Source organism: Entelurus aequoreus, linkage group LG03 (genome assembly GCF_033978785.1).
Source record: "Entelurus aequoreus isolate RoL-2023_Sb linkage group LG03, RoL_Eaeq_v1.1, whole genome shotgun sequence".
Taxonomy (NCBI): Eukaryota; Metazoa; Chordata; class Actinopteri; order Syngnathiformes; family Syngnathidae; genus Entelurus; species Entelurus aequoreus.
Window position 1 is genome coordinate 18,415,973 of NC_084733.1, and position 16,197 is coordinate 18,432,169.

The following is a 16,197-nucleotide window of genomic DNA, read 5'->3' on the forward strand; positions in this document are numbered from 1 at the left end:
TAGAATAAAATAAAAGCATCCATAAAAAAACAAGCAAACAATTTACAGTCACAGAATAATAATTACCATATAAATATAACTACACAATATAAAACCAAACACATCATCAACGAGCAAACTAATTTAAAAACTCAGATAAAATATTACTCTCCTTTTAAAAACCTGTTTACTTTCAATGCTGGTGAGAATTCGAGGCAGGTTATTCCAGAGCGATAAAGATCTATAAATAAAAGATTTCTGTAAAGCATTCTTCCTGGGACGAGGGAGTACAAAATGCCCCTCACTGGACTCCCTGGTATTGTGATTATGTATAGTGCTACTGTGAACTATTTGGGCCATGAGAAAAGCAGGAGTTTTACTACCGGTTACTGATTTGAACAACCCCTATTCTGGACAATCTGGAGCTTACTGATCTCACCACTTGCAGCAGACGCCCAGACTGTAGAACAATAGTCAAGATGACACAAGACTAAACTCTTAACAATTTGACAAAGAAGAGGTGGATCAACAAAGATTAGTTGCTTATTAAAGTAACAAAGACTTAATTTAGAGTTAGTTGGACACTAGGGGAACAGATAAGGGTTAGGGTTAGGGTTAAGGTTAGGGTTACTAATAAGAAATAATTCTGAGATTATTGAAGGAAGACTCTTAGTTAATGGCTTACTGGTTGGTTAATAAGGCCATGCAGAATAAGGCACTACTTATGAGCCAATATGTTACTAATTTGCATGTTAATAAGCAACTAATTAATGGTGAATATGTGTTCCCCATACTAAAGTGTTACCGTTTATTGTTATATCCAGGAATTTTCATTATATGTCTGGGTTAAAATACGATTTTTTAATTTTTTTTACACCTTCAGGTTGGGTTGTCCGTGCTTTATGCTGCCCAGTGATGACTCCCTGGAGCTGCATGAAGTCAAGAGGATCAATCGAGAAGTGCAGGTCAGATAGCTTCACGTGTAAAAATCAATTGTAATTCATTTTATTTTAGTCCACCCGTATGGACAAAAGACAGCAGGACGGTGCCATTTTCAATTTCTTGCAGGGGGGGGGCACACTGTCATGGGAAACTACTACTTCTGCCTGGTGGTACCGTATGGGTTTAATTGTGAACGGTACCCATCCCTAATTGTGTGAATGCTCCAAAGCATCCACACATATGGTTTTCTACACCAAAATGCATCTATTTATTATTATTCAACAACTTCTTCGTCTCCAGATTTTGCACTCTACCTTCCACATTTTTCCCCCAATTCAAACCGTTCCAACTTCAAACTGAATCGTTGGCTTTCCCTTGGCAAATTCCAAAAATTCTCAGACTACCAGACATTTTTCCCATTCAAAATGAATTGGCCATTTTTCACATTTACACCATTTCCACATTTTTTGTACATATTCAAACCATTCCCCCTTCAACACATTCCACCATCCTGGAAATTCAAACTACCCTTTTCCAAGTTCAAAACAATTATAGGATTTTCCAGAATTCCTGGTTTTTCAAAGCCCTATTTTCACCCTTTTTTCTGGCGACTACTCCTTCCACATTTTTCAACCCACTTCAACCATTCCACCGTCAAAACATTCCTCTTAATTAGGACAAAAAACAACGTTGTTTTTTGAACTGGAAAAATTCCCGGTTTTCCCGAAATTCCAGGAATTCCGTAATACCATTTCTCAATTCAACATGCTACTACTTCAACATTTCTCGACCGATTTGAAAAATTTCAGCACCAACCATTTCAACTCATTTTAGACCATTCAAATTTTTTACCATTTTAATAAAAATTCCCCCTTCAACACATTCCACCATCCTGGAAATTCAAACTACTCTTTTTCCAAGTTCACAAGAATTCTAGGATTTTCCAGAATTCCTGGTTTTCCAAAGCCCTATTTGCACCCTTTTTTCTGGCGACTACTCCTTCTACATTTTTCAACCCTCTTCAACCGTTCCACCATCAAAACATTCCTCTTAATTAGGACAAAACAAAACCGATGGTTTTTTTTTAACTGGAAAAATTCCCAGTTTTCCTGAAATTCCAGGAATTCCATAATACCATTTCTCCATTCAACATGTTACTACTTCAACATTTCTCGACCGATTTGAAGAAATTTCAACACCAACCATTTCAACTCATTTTAGACCATTTAAGTTTTTTTACCATTTTAATAAAAATTCCCCCTTCAACACATTCCACCATCCTGGAAATTCAAACTACTCTTTTTCCAAGTTCACAAGAATTCTAGGATTTTCCAGAATTCCTGGTTTTCCAAAGCCCTATTTCCACCCTTTTTTCTGGCGACTACTCCTTCCACATTTTTCAACCCACTTCAACCGTTCCACCGTCAAAACATTCCTCTTAATTAGGACAAAAAACTAAGTATTTTTTTTAACTGGAAAAATTCCCCGTTTTCCCAAAATTCCAGGAATTCCGTAATACCATTTCTCCATTCAACATGTTACTGTTACTACTTCAACTTTTCTCGACCGATTTGAAAAATTTCAGCACCAACCATTTCAACTCATTTTAGACCATTCAAATGTTTTACCATTTTAATAAAAATTCCCCCTTCAACACATTCCACCATCCTGGAAATTCAAACTACTCTTTTTCCAAGTTCAAAAGAATTCTAGGATTTTCCAGAATTCCTGGTTTTCCAAAGCCCTATTTCCACCCTTTTTTCTGGCGACTACTCCTTCCACATTTTTCAACCCACTTCAACCGTTCCACCATCAAAACATTCCTCTTAATTAGGACAACAAAAAAACGACGTTTTTTTTTTTTAACTGGAAAAATTCCCGGTTTTCCTGAAATTCCAGGAATTCCATAATACCATTTCTCCATTCAACATGATACTACTTCAACATTTCTCGACCGATTTGAAAAATTTCAGCACCAACCATTTCAACTCATTTTAGACCATTCAAATGTTTTACCATTTAAATAAAAATTCCCCCTTCAACACATTCCACCATCCTGGAAATTCAAACTAGTCTTTTTCCAAGTTCAGAAGAATTCTAGGATTTTCCAGAATTCCTGGTTTTTCAAAGCCCTATTTTCACCCTTTTTTCTGGCGACTACTCCTTCCACATTTTTCAACCCACTTCAACCGTTCCACCGTCAAAACATTCATCTTAATTAGGACAAAAAACTACGTATTTTTTTTAACTGGAAAAATTCCCCGTTTTCCCAAAATTCCAGGAATTCCGTAATACCATTTCTCCATTCAACATGTTACTGTTACTACTTCAACTTTTCTCGACCGATTTGAAAAATTTCAGCACCAACCATTTCAACTCATTTTAGACCATTCAAATGTTTTACCATTTTAATAAAAATCCCCCCTTCAACACATTCCACCATCCTGGAAATTCAAACTACTCATTTTCCAAGTTCAAATGAATTCTAGGATTTTCCAGAATTCCTGGTTTTCCAAAGCCCTATTTCCACCCTTTTTTCTGGTGAGTACTCCTTCCACATTTTTCAACCCACTTCAACCGTTCCACCATCAAAACATTCCTCTTAATTAGGACAAAAAAAAAAAACACGTTTTTTTTTTAACTGGAAAAATTCCCGGTTTTCCTGAAATTCCAGGAATTCCATAATACCATTTCTCAATTCAACATGCTACTACTTCAACATTTCTCGACCGATTTGAAGAAATTTCAACACCAACCATTTCAACTCATTTTAGACCATTTAAGTTTTTTACCATTTTAATAAAAATTCCCCCTTCAACACATTCCACCATCCTGGAAATTCAAAGTACCCTTTTTTCAAGTTCAAAAACATTCTAGGATTTTCCAGAATTCCTGGTTTTCCAAAGCCCTATTTCCACCCTTTTTTCTGGCGACTACTCCTCCCACATTTTTCAACCCACTTCAACCGTTCCACCGTCAAATCATTCCTCTTAATTAGGACAAAAAAACGAAGTTGTTTTTTTTAACTGGAAAAATACCCTGTTTTCCCGAAATTCCAGGAATTCTGTAATACCATTTGTCCATTCAACATGTTACTACTTCAACATTTCTCGACCGATTTGAAGAAATTTCAACACCAACCATTTCAACTAATTTTAGACCATTCAAGTTTTTTACCATTTTAATAAAAATTCCCCCTTCAACACATTCCACCATCCTGGAAATTCAAACTACTCTTTTTCCAAGTTCAAAAGAATTCTAGGATTTTCCAGAATTCCTGGTTTTCTAAAGCCCTATTTCCACCCTTTTTTCTGGCGACTACTCCTTCCACATTTTTCAACCCACTTCAACCGTTCCACCGTCAAAACATTCCTCTTAATTAGGACAAAAAACTAAGTATTTTTTTTAACTGAAAAAATTCCCCGTTTTCCCAAAATTCCAGGAATTCCGTAATACCATTTCTCCATTCAACATGTTACTGTTACTACTTCAACTTTTCTCGACCGATTTGAAAAATTTCAGCACCAACCATTTCAACTCATTTTAGACCATTCAAATGTTTTACCATTTTAATAAAAATTCCCCCTTCAACACATTCCACCATCCTGGAAATTCAAACTACTCTTTTTCCAAGTTCAAATGAATTCTAGGATTTTCCAGAATTCCTGGTTTTCCAAAGCCCTATTTCCACCCTTTTTTCTGGCGAGTACTCCTTCCACATTTTTCAACCCACTTCAACCGTTCCACCATCAAAACATTCCTCTTAATTAGGACAACAACAAAAAAACGACGTTTTTTTTTTAACTGGAAAAATTCCCGGTTTTCCTGAAATTCCAGGAATTCCATAATACCATTTCTCAATTCAACATGCTACTACTTCAACATTTCTCGACCGATTTGAAGAAATTTCAACACCAACCATTTCAACTAATTTTAGACCATTTAAGTTTTTTACCATTTTAATAAAAATTCCCCCTTCAACACATTCCACCATCCTGGAAATTCAAAGTACCCTTTTTCCAAGTTCAAAAGAATTCTAGGATTTTCCAGAATTCCTGGTTTTCCAAAGCCCTATTTCCACCCTTTTTTCTGGCGACTACTCCTCCCACATTTTTCAACCCACTTCAACCGTTCCACCGTCAAATCATTCTTCTTAATTAGGACAAAAAAACGAAGTTGTTTTTTTTAACTGGAAAAATACCCTGTTTTCCCGAAATTCCAGGAATTCCGTAATACCATTTGTCCATTCAACATGTTACTACTTCAACATTTCTCGACCGATTTGAAGAAATTTCAACAACAACCATTTCAACTCATTTTAGACCATTCAAGTTTTTTACCATTTTAATAAAAATTCCCCCTTCAACACATTCCACCATCCTGGAAATTCAAACTACTCTTTTTCCAAGTTCAAAAGAATTCTAGGATTTTCCAGAATTCCTGGTTTTCCAAAGCCCTATTTCCACCCTTTTTTCTGGCGACTACTCCTTCCACATTTTTCAACCCACTTCAACCGTTCCACCGTCAAAACATTCCTCTTAATTAGGAGAAAAAACAAAGTTGCTTTTTTAACTGGAAAAATTCCTGGTTTTCCCTAAATTCCAGGAATTCCGTAATACCATTTTAAAGTGAGTTGAAATGGTTGGTGTTGGAATTTTTCAAATCGGTCGAGAAATGTTGAAGTAGTAACATGTTGAATTGAGAAATGCCATCCATCCAGAAAATAGATGGCATTTCTTAATTCAACATGTTACTACTTCAACATTTCTCGACCGATTTTAAAAATTTCAACACCAACCATTTCAACTCATTTTAGACCATTCAAGTTTTTTACCATTTAAAAAAAAATTCCCGCTTTTCCTGAAATTCCCAAATTTTGGGGAAATTCCCATTTAAATCAATTGGACAAAGTTCCACAATTCCCACATTTTTAATCTGATTCAAACTGTTCCGATTTCAAAATATGGGACGGCGTGGCCGTGCCAGCAACCTGAGGGTTCCTGGTTCGATCCCCACCTTCTACCAACCTCGTCACGTCCGTTGTGTCCTTGAGCAAGACACTTCACCCTTGCTCCTGATGGGTCGTGGTTAGGGCCTTGCATGGCAGCTCCCGCCATCAGTGTGTGAATGTGTGTGTGAATGGGTGAATGTAGAAATAGTGTCAAAGCGCTTTGAGTTCCTTAAAAAGGTAGAAAAGCGCTATACAAGTATAACCCATTTACCATTTAACCCATTTACCATGTTACTACTTCAACATTTCTCGACCTATTTGAAAAATTTCAACACCAACCATTTCAAGTCATTTTAGACCATTCAAGTTTTTTTTACCATTTTAATAAAAATTCCCGCTTATCCTGAAATTCCCATTGAAATCAATGGGACGTTCTTCAAAATTCCCCAATTTTACCACATTTTTCATCTGATTCAAACTGTTCCAACTTCAAAATATTCAGCTTGTTAAGGAATTGTGTACTTTATTTCAACAATTCTAAAAAAAATTCCAGGATTTCAGTTCAACTTTAGCATTGGCGCATTCACACACGGTTCCTTCAGGAATTGCCTCATCTAGTTATTATTAAATTAGCTGCTGTAAAAAGGTATTTCTTCCGGTCGCTAACATTAAAACAATTTGAAAATACAAATATGCTATGCTTACATTTTGAAGCTTACTTTGCATTGAACAGGAATTAACTGTTCACATTTGAAATGCTGTGTGACAAGGGAGAAGTTATGTTTCACGCTGCTGAGCGATAATGAAGAAGTTAACAATCCTACAACATTAACAAAAACTTTTTCTTTTTTTTTGTAAAGAAATAGCCCTTATAGCTCTCAAATCATTTTTTTGTGGACACAAGTGACATAGGCAGGCACTTTTTAGTCATAAAAACAACATGAAGAGTCAGTCCACAATTCTGGTTAATTTGTGGTCTCTTCCAGATGGAGACGGAGAATTTGGCCTCAAGCAGTCGCTATGACAACAGGGAGGACTTTGCCGTGGTGGTGCAGCCCTTTTTTAAAAACTCTATCATTCCTTTGAACGCTGTAAGCGAACACACACACACACACACTGCTATTTAGCAGTGAAGCTAACCATTCACACAATAGCGTGTGCTCTCATCTCCAGGATGGCAGACCTGACGTCACCTACTTCTCTGTGGACTGTTTCCACTTCAGCGAGAGGGGGCACGCCGACATGGCTGTGGCCATGTGGAATAATATGGTGAGCGAGGATGGACGAGTCGGAGCGCTCGGGAAGGACGCGGTCGTCCTGCAGCCTCACCTCAAAACGTGGAACTAACCTCTTAGGGGTTGAATGCAGTCTGATCTGGTTCCAAATTTCACATAAGAAAAACATACAGGGAATTCATCAGTTCTAGGGTCAAGCTCTTGCCTATGTAAAACAGTACAGGCATGTACCGACATGCTACTTATTAGCATTAGCGATTTTACATGGCGATTTCAACACCTCCAAATTATTTTTGAGAAAACTACAACTGAGATGCACGTTACAGTCAAACAGCTGGTGAAAAAAAGGACAATACTTACAGTACTAACACTTTTTAGGGCGCAACAAAAGACTAGATTCAGCCAGGACTGAACTGACTCGCCAAAACACCATAAACTATACACTACTGCCACCTAACTTCTCGGACTTGCAACTGGGATTGCAACTTAATGTCATACTTGAAAAGGAGACTCAGAAAAGCGCTAACAAAACTAGCTTTCATAATTAGCTTATTTTAAATGTTGCACTAAAATATGAGATTTTATTATCAAAAACAATATTCATTAAAACACACAAAAGTACCAAAAATTGGTACCATTGATTACCCGGTATCAATTCTCAGGTACCTTGACTTGGTACCGTATCGGTTCAAATGTGAACAGTAACCACCCCTAATTGTAACTGTCATACAAGTGTAAAAATAAGTTAACCACTATAATATGTTAGACTGCAAAGACAAGATACTTAATGTTCGAACTGGAAAAGTTTGTTATTTTTTGCAAATTTTAGCTCAATTGGAATTTGATGCCTGAGACATGTTTCAAAAAATCTGGCTATTACCACATGGGCTCAGGAACACATCAGAAAACCACTTTCAGTAACTGTCGTTTGTTGCTACATCTGTAAGTGCAAGTTAAAACTCTACTATGCAAAGCGAAAGCCATTTATCAACAACACCCAGAAACGCTGCTGGCTTCGCTGGGCCCGAGCTCATCTAAGATGGACTGATGCAAAGTGGAAAAGTGTTCTGTGGTCTGACGAGTCCACATTTCAAATTGTTCTTGGAAACTGTGGACGTCGTGTCCTCCGGAACCAAAGAAAATATTCATTAAAACACACAAAAGTACCGGTAGTTGAGTTCCGGTATCAATTCCTATGTACCTTGAATTGGTACCTTGTCGGTTCAAATGGGAACACTATCCATCCCTACATGTAACTGTCATACAAGTGTAAATAGAAGTTAACCACTAGAATATTTTAGTTTTTAGAAATGATAATAAATACAATGATGAACTTGTGTTAAAATTCATGTCTTTTTTAAAAGTCACAAGTGTAAAAATAAGTTAGCCACGGCAATATGTTAGTTTTTAGAAATGATATTAAAACAAATGACGAACGCCTGATAAAATCCATGCATTTTTTAAACTGTCACACAGATGTAAAAAGAAGTTAAGCCGCGCATTGTAAAATGTGTTTACTTACTTTAGGCTATCATTAACAGGAAACGCAGATGACTAAGAAGACACGCTTGTTTGTCTAATTAATTCAATAACTTTTTTTTCTTGCTATGCGAGACGACCCTTTGTGAAGACCCATCCATTTTCTCATTTTTCAATTTCATACATTTAGTGATGAAAATGTATCGCTATCACATCATCGCTGTATTGTTGTATATTAAATATTGCAATAATATATTGTCTTTTACTCTTGTAGTTAAACCTTTACCGTATTTAAAAAGTTAAATATCGTGTAGTCAACATTTACTGATGTGACTGGGAGGTGACTCTGGACATTAAAAAATAACGTATTTTATCAGTGAATATTATCCCCATGTTGTACTGAGCAGCCATGACAGATGGGCGTAAACTGCTTTTTTTCCTTTTTTGTCGCTATGCTACCCCGCCTGTTCTATGTTTATCATCACACCTTCAATCTATGGTACTTCTGCACCAGGGGTTCTTAACCTTCCTGACTTTTCCACTACAGAGTGCCCACCCAAATATTAACACTGAATTAGGTAAATTACTCTTGATTTTAATCGTATTCAATAATTATATCTTACAGTTTAACAGGATAAACCTTGTCAAATGATATGAAACATGTGTTAATCACAACGATTATTATTAAGGTTTAGGTCAGGCTGATTACAAATATAAATACTAAGCAAATATACTACAAAAGAAGAGACTCATAAATATTGATGAAAAATAAATTGAAATATGATCACGCAATGCTAAAATAAATCTATTCTAACTAAATTAATAATAAATATTAATAATTAATAATATATACCGTATTTTCCGGACTCTAGAGCGCACCGGGATATAAACCGCACCCCTAAATTTTAAAAGAAAGAATGTTTCCATATAAGCCGCAGATATATATGTTAAGAAATACGTTTTTTTACACAAAAATATTTTGTAAATGTTTATTTACATACCTTAAATGTTTCCGAACGGTGCCTGTAACACGGCAGTAAAACAGCTGATCAAACAAAACAGAAGTCATCGTCATGGACCCACTAGCTGCGGAAGCTAGCTCTCCAATCAGCTAAACAGACTCCACGCTCACGTTTTGGTGACTTTAAAAACTAAAACAATACAAAAATAATGCCATTGTAAGTTAATAATAATAACACAAACACTCGCAGACATGTTAGCATATTAGCTCATGCTACCGATACTAGCTACATTACATTACAAAAGTATGCACAAATATGCATGAAAACACTCCTACAGACATCACACATGGGACGGTTTAGTATGTATAGTATTAATTGTTTAGTTATATTGTAAAACTTACACACGGGGCTTGGAGTGATGAATGAAGAATCCTTTCGAGCAGACAACGCTATGTACAGTTTTACTTTAAACATTAGAATAGGAACACTATTATGCTAGATCCACTCGACGTCCATTGCACCGGTCCCCCGGGGGGGTTCTCATTGTTTCCAAGGTTTCTCATAATCCCATTGGATTGAGTTTTTCCTTGCCCTGATGTGGGATCTGAGCCGAGGATGTCGTTGTGGCTTGTGCAGCCCTTTGAGACACTCGTGATTTAGAGCTACATAAACAAACTTTGATTGATTGAAGTACATTTTCAACCCTGCAGTCCAACGTAGCACAAACAATAACACACAATTTCAGTCCTCTGTTTGGGTTTAATGAAAACTATTGAACACAAAACATTATGGCAAAGAAAAATCCTTAAACCCTCTTAAGGCCCAAGCTGTTTGTTTACATGCTTTTTTTATTTCTCTTTGCTATTTGGGCTTATTGGACCCTAATTAGAATAAAAACTAAGAATCATCTTTTTATATGATGTACTTAATCCATAAGTACACAAACATGTACTTCATGTTTAGTTACATGCTAATTCTTATTTTTACACTTTTTTCCCCCCAATTTCCATTGTATGTTATACTCTTCTGACACCAGCAGATGGCAGTATAAGTGTCCACATAAGCGGCCATAAGACCCCAATTCAGTAGTGTACACAATTTTGGAAATGAGAGCTAAAAGGTGCTGGCCATGCATGTGGCCACTAAGCCTTTAGAGCAGGGGTGTCCAAACTTTTTCCACTGAGGGCCGTACACGGAAAAATTAAAGCATGTGGGGCCATTTTGATATTTTTCATTTTCAAATCTTAACAAAATATATGGATTTTTTTTTTTAACCTTAGGGCTCCCGGGGACCATAAAGGGTCTCAGTCATTAAAATGTAAAAAATAAGTCAAATTATTATTATCTTTTATTTAACGCTTACAGTAAATCTCTATATCAACTGCAGGTTGATATAAAGTAAAACAAATTTTAAAAAAAAAGGTTTTATGCCTTTTCTGTCAAAGACAACTTTGTTTTTTATAGTAAAACTGAAATATGCAGTATTTAGTAATTAGAGTCCTAAAAGATCAATAATGCAGGACACCATTGATTTTAATTCTTTAATATTTGTGAGTAATCACAGTGAAATGTTAAATAAAATCCTACTAAATATATTTGGGATCCAAAAGGTCCCCCACTCATGAAGTGATACATTTTTATTAGGTTTTTTTTTACTTTTAACACTTAAATTACGAGATCAACTTCAGATATATCTGACGATTTTACGTTTCAACTATTATTTTGTTTGTATTATGCTCTTTTGTCAAATGAAACGTTGATGTTTTTTTTATGGCAACCACACAATATATGCAATATTTTTTCCACATAAAACATATTTTTAAAGTAATAATTCATTATAACATAGATTTTTAGTCTTTTTTTTTTTTTTAGCAATGGCAAAAAAAAGAAAAATAAACAAGGACAAAAGAAAAAAAAAACCGCCTGCATGGCAGCTTTGTGTCAACATTGCAACTTTTTCTTGTTAGATTTCACCTCATTCCACTTTTTTTAAATGTTTTTTTAAATTTTTGCAATATTATCAATTTTGCAATTTTTGCAGAATGTGTGGCGGGCCGGTAAACAATTAGCTGCGGGCCGCAAATGGCCCCCGGGCCGCACTTTGGACACCCCTGCTTTAGAAGTGTTAAATTAGCTGCACCGTTTCATAAGCGGCTTGGTTCAAACGTAGGAAAAAAGTAGCGTCTTATAGCCCGTAATTTACGGTATCTTTCTTAAATAAACTGCCGATTACACTAAAGTGCAAATGAGAAAACAAATTCACCATTTTATTTTTTTAGCGTAAAGAAACATCTCTATGACTTTAGCTCCAGACTTCTTCTGTTTGTTTGGTATTGTCATTACTGCCACAAGTGGTAGAAAAGTGCATTGCAACTGAGTAACGCTGCTGCCCATATGAATGGACCAAGACTGCTGTAAGCTAGGGAAAATCAAAACATTACTTTAAATGTGTATTTTGGGTGGATTTCTAAATGTTTTCGATTTGAGGTTCCACTGCAACGTAAATATGCGTTGTTGTTTTTCTTTCCAGCTGGAGCCGGTGGGGAAAAAGCAGACGTATAATCTTTTCACAAACGCCAGAAATAGAATCAAGTGTCCCACAGAGGTATGAAATCACAAGCTCACCGTTTCCCACACTGTTTTTGTTTATCTGGTGTGCTTAATGTACCTGCAACGTGTATTGCAGGAGCATCCTTACATCTTCACAAAGGTCAACAGTTTGCCCAGTGTGGACATCAGCACCACATCACCACCAACTCACAGCACGCCCACCGCAGCCGCGCCACCAACTTGCCCCGAGGGTGCACCGCTATGGCTGGCTGCAGTGTTGGCTGTTTGCGGCCTCCTCCTGGGCTGGGGCCTCACCTGGCTGCTCTTCACTTGCAAGGCCAAGAGGAGCAAGATGAGGATGAACGCGACAACAGTGGAGATGAAGAGCGCCTTGTTTTAAAACATGGAACACAACCCCCCCCCCCCCCACCACGATGGGAAGTCACCTCTCCACACTACAATCACAATGATCACCCTTTAAAATGGCGCATGAATTTACTGCGGCTCTTTTTACTTGATCTCATGGAGATAGTGCAGGTATGCAGAGTCGTCAAATTCAAGTACTGTACAATATCCTGCATCACCCAATTTCACTGTCATATTTTTCTATTCAAATGTACAAACAAAAATATTATTTTATTAGAATTATTTAAGTGTTGTAGCTGGTCTAACAACTAAATTGACAACCCAATCAAGACAAATCAAATTAAGTGCCAGTCTTCCGAATAAAATATGAATTTTATTTGTTTTTTGGGTCCAATTCGAACCTATGTAACAGGCCCGGGGGCCATTTGCGGCTCGCAGCTAATTGTTTACCGGCCCGCCACACATTCTGGAAATACTATTGTAAAAATAAAAAAGAACATTAAAAAAAGTGGAATGAGGTGAAATCTAATGAGAAAAAGTTGCAATGTTGACACAAAAGCTGCCATGCAGGCTGGTTTTTTTTCTTTGTCTTTCTTCATTTTTCTTTTTTTGCCATTGCTCAAAAAAAATATATAATGACACAAAATCCATGTTACAATGAATTATTTTCAGGGCTCCCATTACTTCAAATATTTCACTTTAAAATGTTTTATGTGGTAATAAATATTGTATATATTGTGTAGTAGCCATATAAAAACATCAAAGTTTTCTTTGACAAAAGCGCATAAAACAAACAAAATAATAGCTCCAGCTTAAAATCGACAGATACATCTGAAGTTGATCTCGTAACTTAAGTGTTGAAAGTAAAAGAAAAACCTAATAAAAATGTATCACTTTATGAGTGTTGCACCTTTTGGATCCCAAATATATTTAGTAATTTTTTATTTATCTTTTCACTGTGATTACTCAAAAATATGAAATAATTAAAATCAATGGTGTCCTGCATTATTGATCTTTTAGGGCTCTAATTACTAAATACTGCATATTTCAGTTTTACTATAAAAAAACTAAGTTGTTTTTGACAGAAAAGCCATAAAACATAATAATAATAATTTGTATTACTTTATATCAACTTGAAGTTGATATAGAGATTTACTGTAAGCGTTAAATAATTTAAAAAAAATAATAATCTGACTTATTTTTAACATTTTAATGACTGAGACCCTTTATGGTCCCCGGGACCCCTAAAGGTAAATTAAATTTAAAAAATGCATATATTTTGTTATGGTTTGAAAATGAAAAATATCAAAATGGCCCCCACATGCTTTAATTTTTCCTTGTGCGGCCCTCAGTGGAATCAGTTTGGACACCCCTGCTATACAGCCTCATAGTAAGTTATGCATTTATTTGAATTACCGTATTTTCCGGACCATAGGGTGCACCGGATTATAAGGCACAGTGCCGATGAATGGTCTATTTTCGATCTTTTTTCATATATAAGGCGCACCTATCTGTGTTGGCCCTGTGATGAGGTAGCGACTTGTCCAGGGTGTACCCCGCCTTCCGCCCGAATGCAGCTGAGATAGGCTCCAGCACCCCCCGCGACCCCGAACGGGACAAGCGGTAAAAAATGGATGTATGGATGGGGTATGAACACATTATTTCATATCCTACCCTATCCTAGAAGGCACAAATCCTAGTGTTTCAACATATAGGATTGATATCTAACAGAACTACACTTTGGATTGGTCAATTGTATAATAACATTATTGCGGGACAGCTGCACTCTACACACACCCACACCCACACACACACACAAACACACATGTAGTATATACAGTATATATATATATATATATATATATATACAGTCGTGGTAAAAAATGTACATACACTTGTAAAGAACATAATGTCATGGCTGTCTTGAGTTTCCAATAATTTTTACAACTCTTCTTTTTTTGTGATAGAGTGATTGGAGCACATACTTGTTGGTCACAAAAAACATTCATGAAGTTTGCTTCTTTTATGAATTTATTATGGGTCTACTGAAAATGTGACCAAATCTGCTGGGTCAAAAGTATACATACAGCAATGTTATTATTTGGTTACATGTCCCTTGGCAAGTTTCACTGCAATAAGGCGCTTTTAGTAGACATTCACAAGCTTCTGGTTGTTTTTTTGACCACTCCTCTTGACAAATTGGTGCAGTTCAGCTAAAAGTGTTGGTTTTCTGATATGGACTTGTTTCTTCAGCATTGTTCAAACGTTTAAGTCAGGACTTTGGGAAGGCCATTCTAAAACCTTCATTCTAGCCTGATTTAGCCATTCCTTTACCACTTTTGACATGTGTTTGGGGTCATTGTCCTGTTGGAACACCCAACCGCGCCAAAGAACCAACCTCCGGGCTGATGATTTTAGGTTGTCCTCAAGAATTTGGAGGTAAGTGAAAATTAATATCCCCAACAGGGACCAATAAATGAATATAAATCAAATTCTCCTTTTTCATTGTCCCATTTACTCTCTGTAAATCACGAGTTCCATTGGCAGCAAAACAGGCCCAGAGCATAATACTACCACCACCATGCTTGACGGTAGGGATGGTGTTCCTGGGATTAAAGGCCTCACCTTTTCTCCTCCAAACATATTGCTGGATATTGTGGTTGGCCAGCTCATTTTTTGTTTCATCTAACCACATAACTTTCCTTCAGAAGGTCTTATCTTTGTCCATGTGATATATATATAGATATTTGATCCATCCATCCATTTTCTACCGATTGTCCCTTTCAGGGTCGAGGGGGTGCTGGAGCCTATCCCAGTTTTCTTGATAAGTTTCTTTGAACTATGACAAGGCAAGTTTCTTTGAACTATAGAATAGAATAGAAAGTAATTTATTGATTGAATTCAGCACCACAGTTCGCTCTCAATAAACAATACTACTCAGTGGCCTAGTGGTTAGAGTGTCCGCCCTGAGATCGGTAGGTTGTGAGTTCAAACCCCGGCCGAGTCATGGGACCCATTACCTCCCTGCTTGGCACTCAGCATCAAGGGTTGGAATTGGGGGTTAAATCACCAAAAATGATTCCCAGGCATGACCACCACAGCTCCCCTCACCTCCCAGGGGGTGGGTCAAATGCAGAGGACAAATTTCACCACACCTAGTGTGTGTGGCAATCATTGATACTTCAAACACTTAGGTATTTTTTACATGTGGATAATATAAATATAGTCTATTATACAGCATTATTCACATGGGAATAATATAAATACAGTCTATTATACAGTATTATTCACATTCAAGATTCAAGATTGTTTATTGTCATATGCACAGTTAAACAGTTTGCCGTACAATGAAAATCTTACTTTGCTAGTCCACCCTTCAACAAGTCACACCGTACTTAGCTAAAATAAAAATAAAAAATGTTATATACAAGGCACAGTGAGTAACATAACATTATTGCACATTCTGGTTCACAGTCAACAGTATAAATATGGAGGTGACATTGGGTCACAGCAGCAGTTTAAAGTGTCTTTAGTGATCAAAGGTGAAAAGTGTCTACAGTGATGGTTCACAGTTCTGGGGTGGTCATGGTAGCTGTCTTTTGTTCAAAAGATAAAAGTAAAAAAGGGGTGGGGGTTATGTACTGAGCAGTTTTAATCACTCGCTGGAGTGCCTTCCTGTCCTTAGCAGCGCAGTTTCCATACCAGACCGTGATTGAGCTGGTAAGGACACTCT

At 36.7% G+C, this 16,197-nt stretch overlaps 1 protein-coding gene across 1 annotated transcript in view; it reads left to right on the forward strand.

Annotated features, from left to right (window-relative positions):
• LOC133646246 (phospholipase B1, membrane-associated-like) overlaps positions 1-12,927 on the forward strand; it is a 64,470-nt gene extending 51,543 nt beyond the window's left edge. The window contains exons 40-44 of the mRNA XM_062041413.1: positions 863-944; positions 6,859-6,963; positions 7,046-7,141; positions 12,079-12,153; positions 12,235-12,927. Of these exons, the coding sequence (XP_061897397.1) occupies positions 863-944; positions 6,859-6,963; positions 7,046-7,141; positions 12,079-12,153; positions 12,235-12,498 (622 nt within the window). The 3' untranslated portion in view covers positions 12,499-12,927. The remainder of the gene's footprint in view (positions 1-862; positions 945-6,858; positions 6,964-7,045; positions 7,142-12,078; positions 12,154-12,234) is intronic.
• Positions 12,928-16,197: the final 3,270 nt, after the last annotated feature.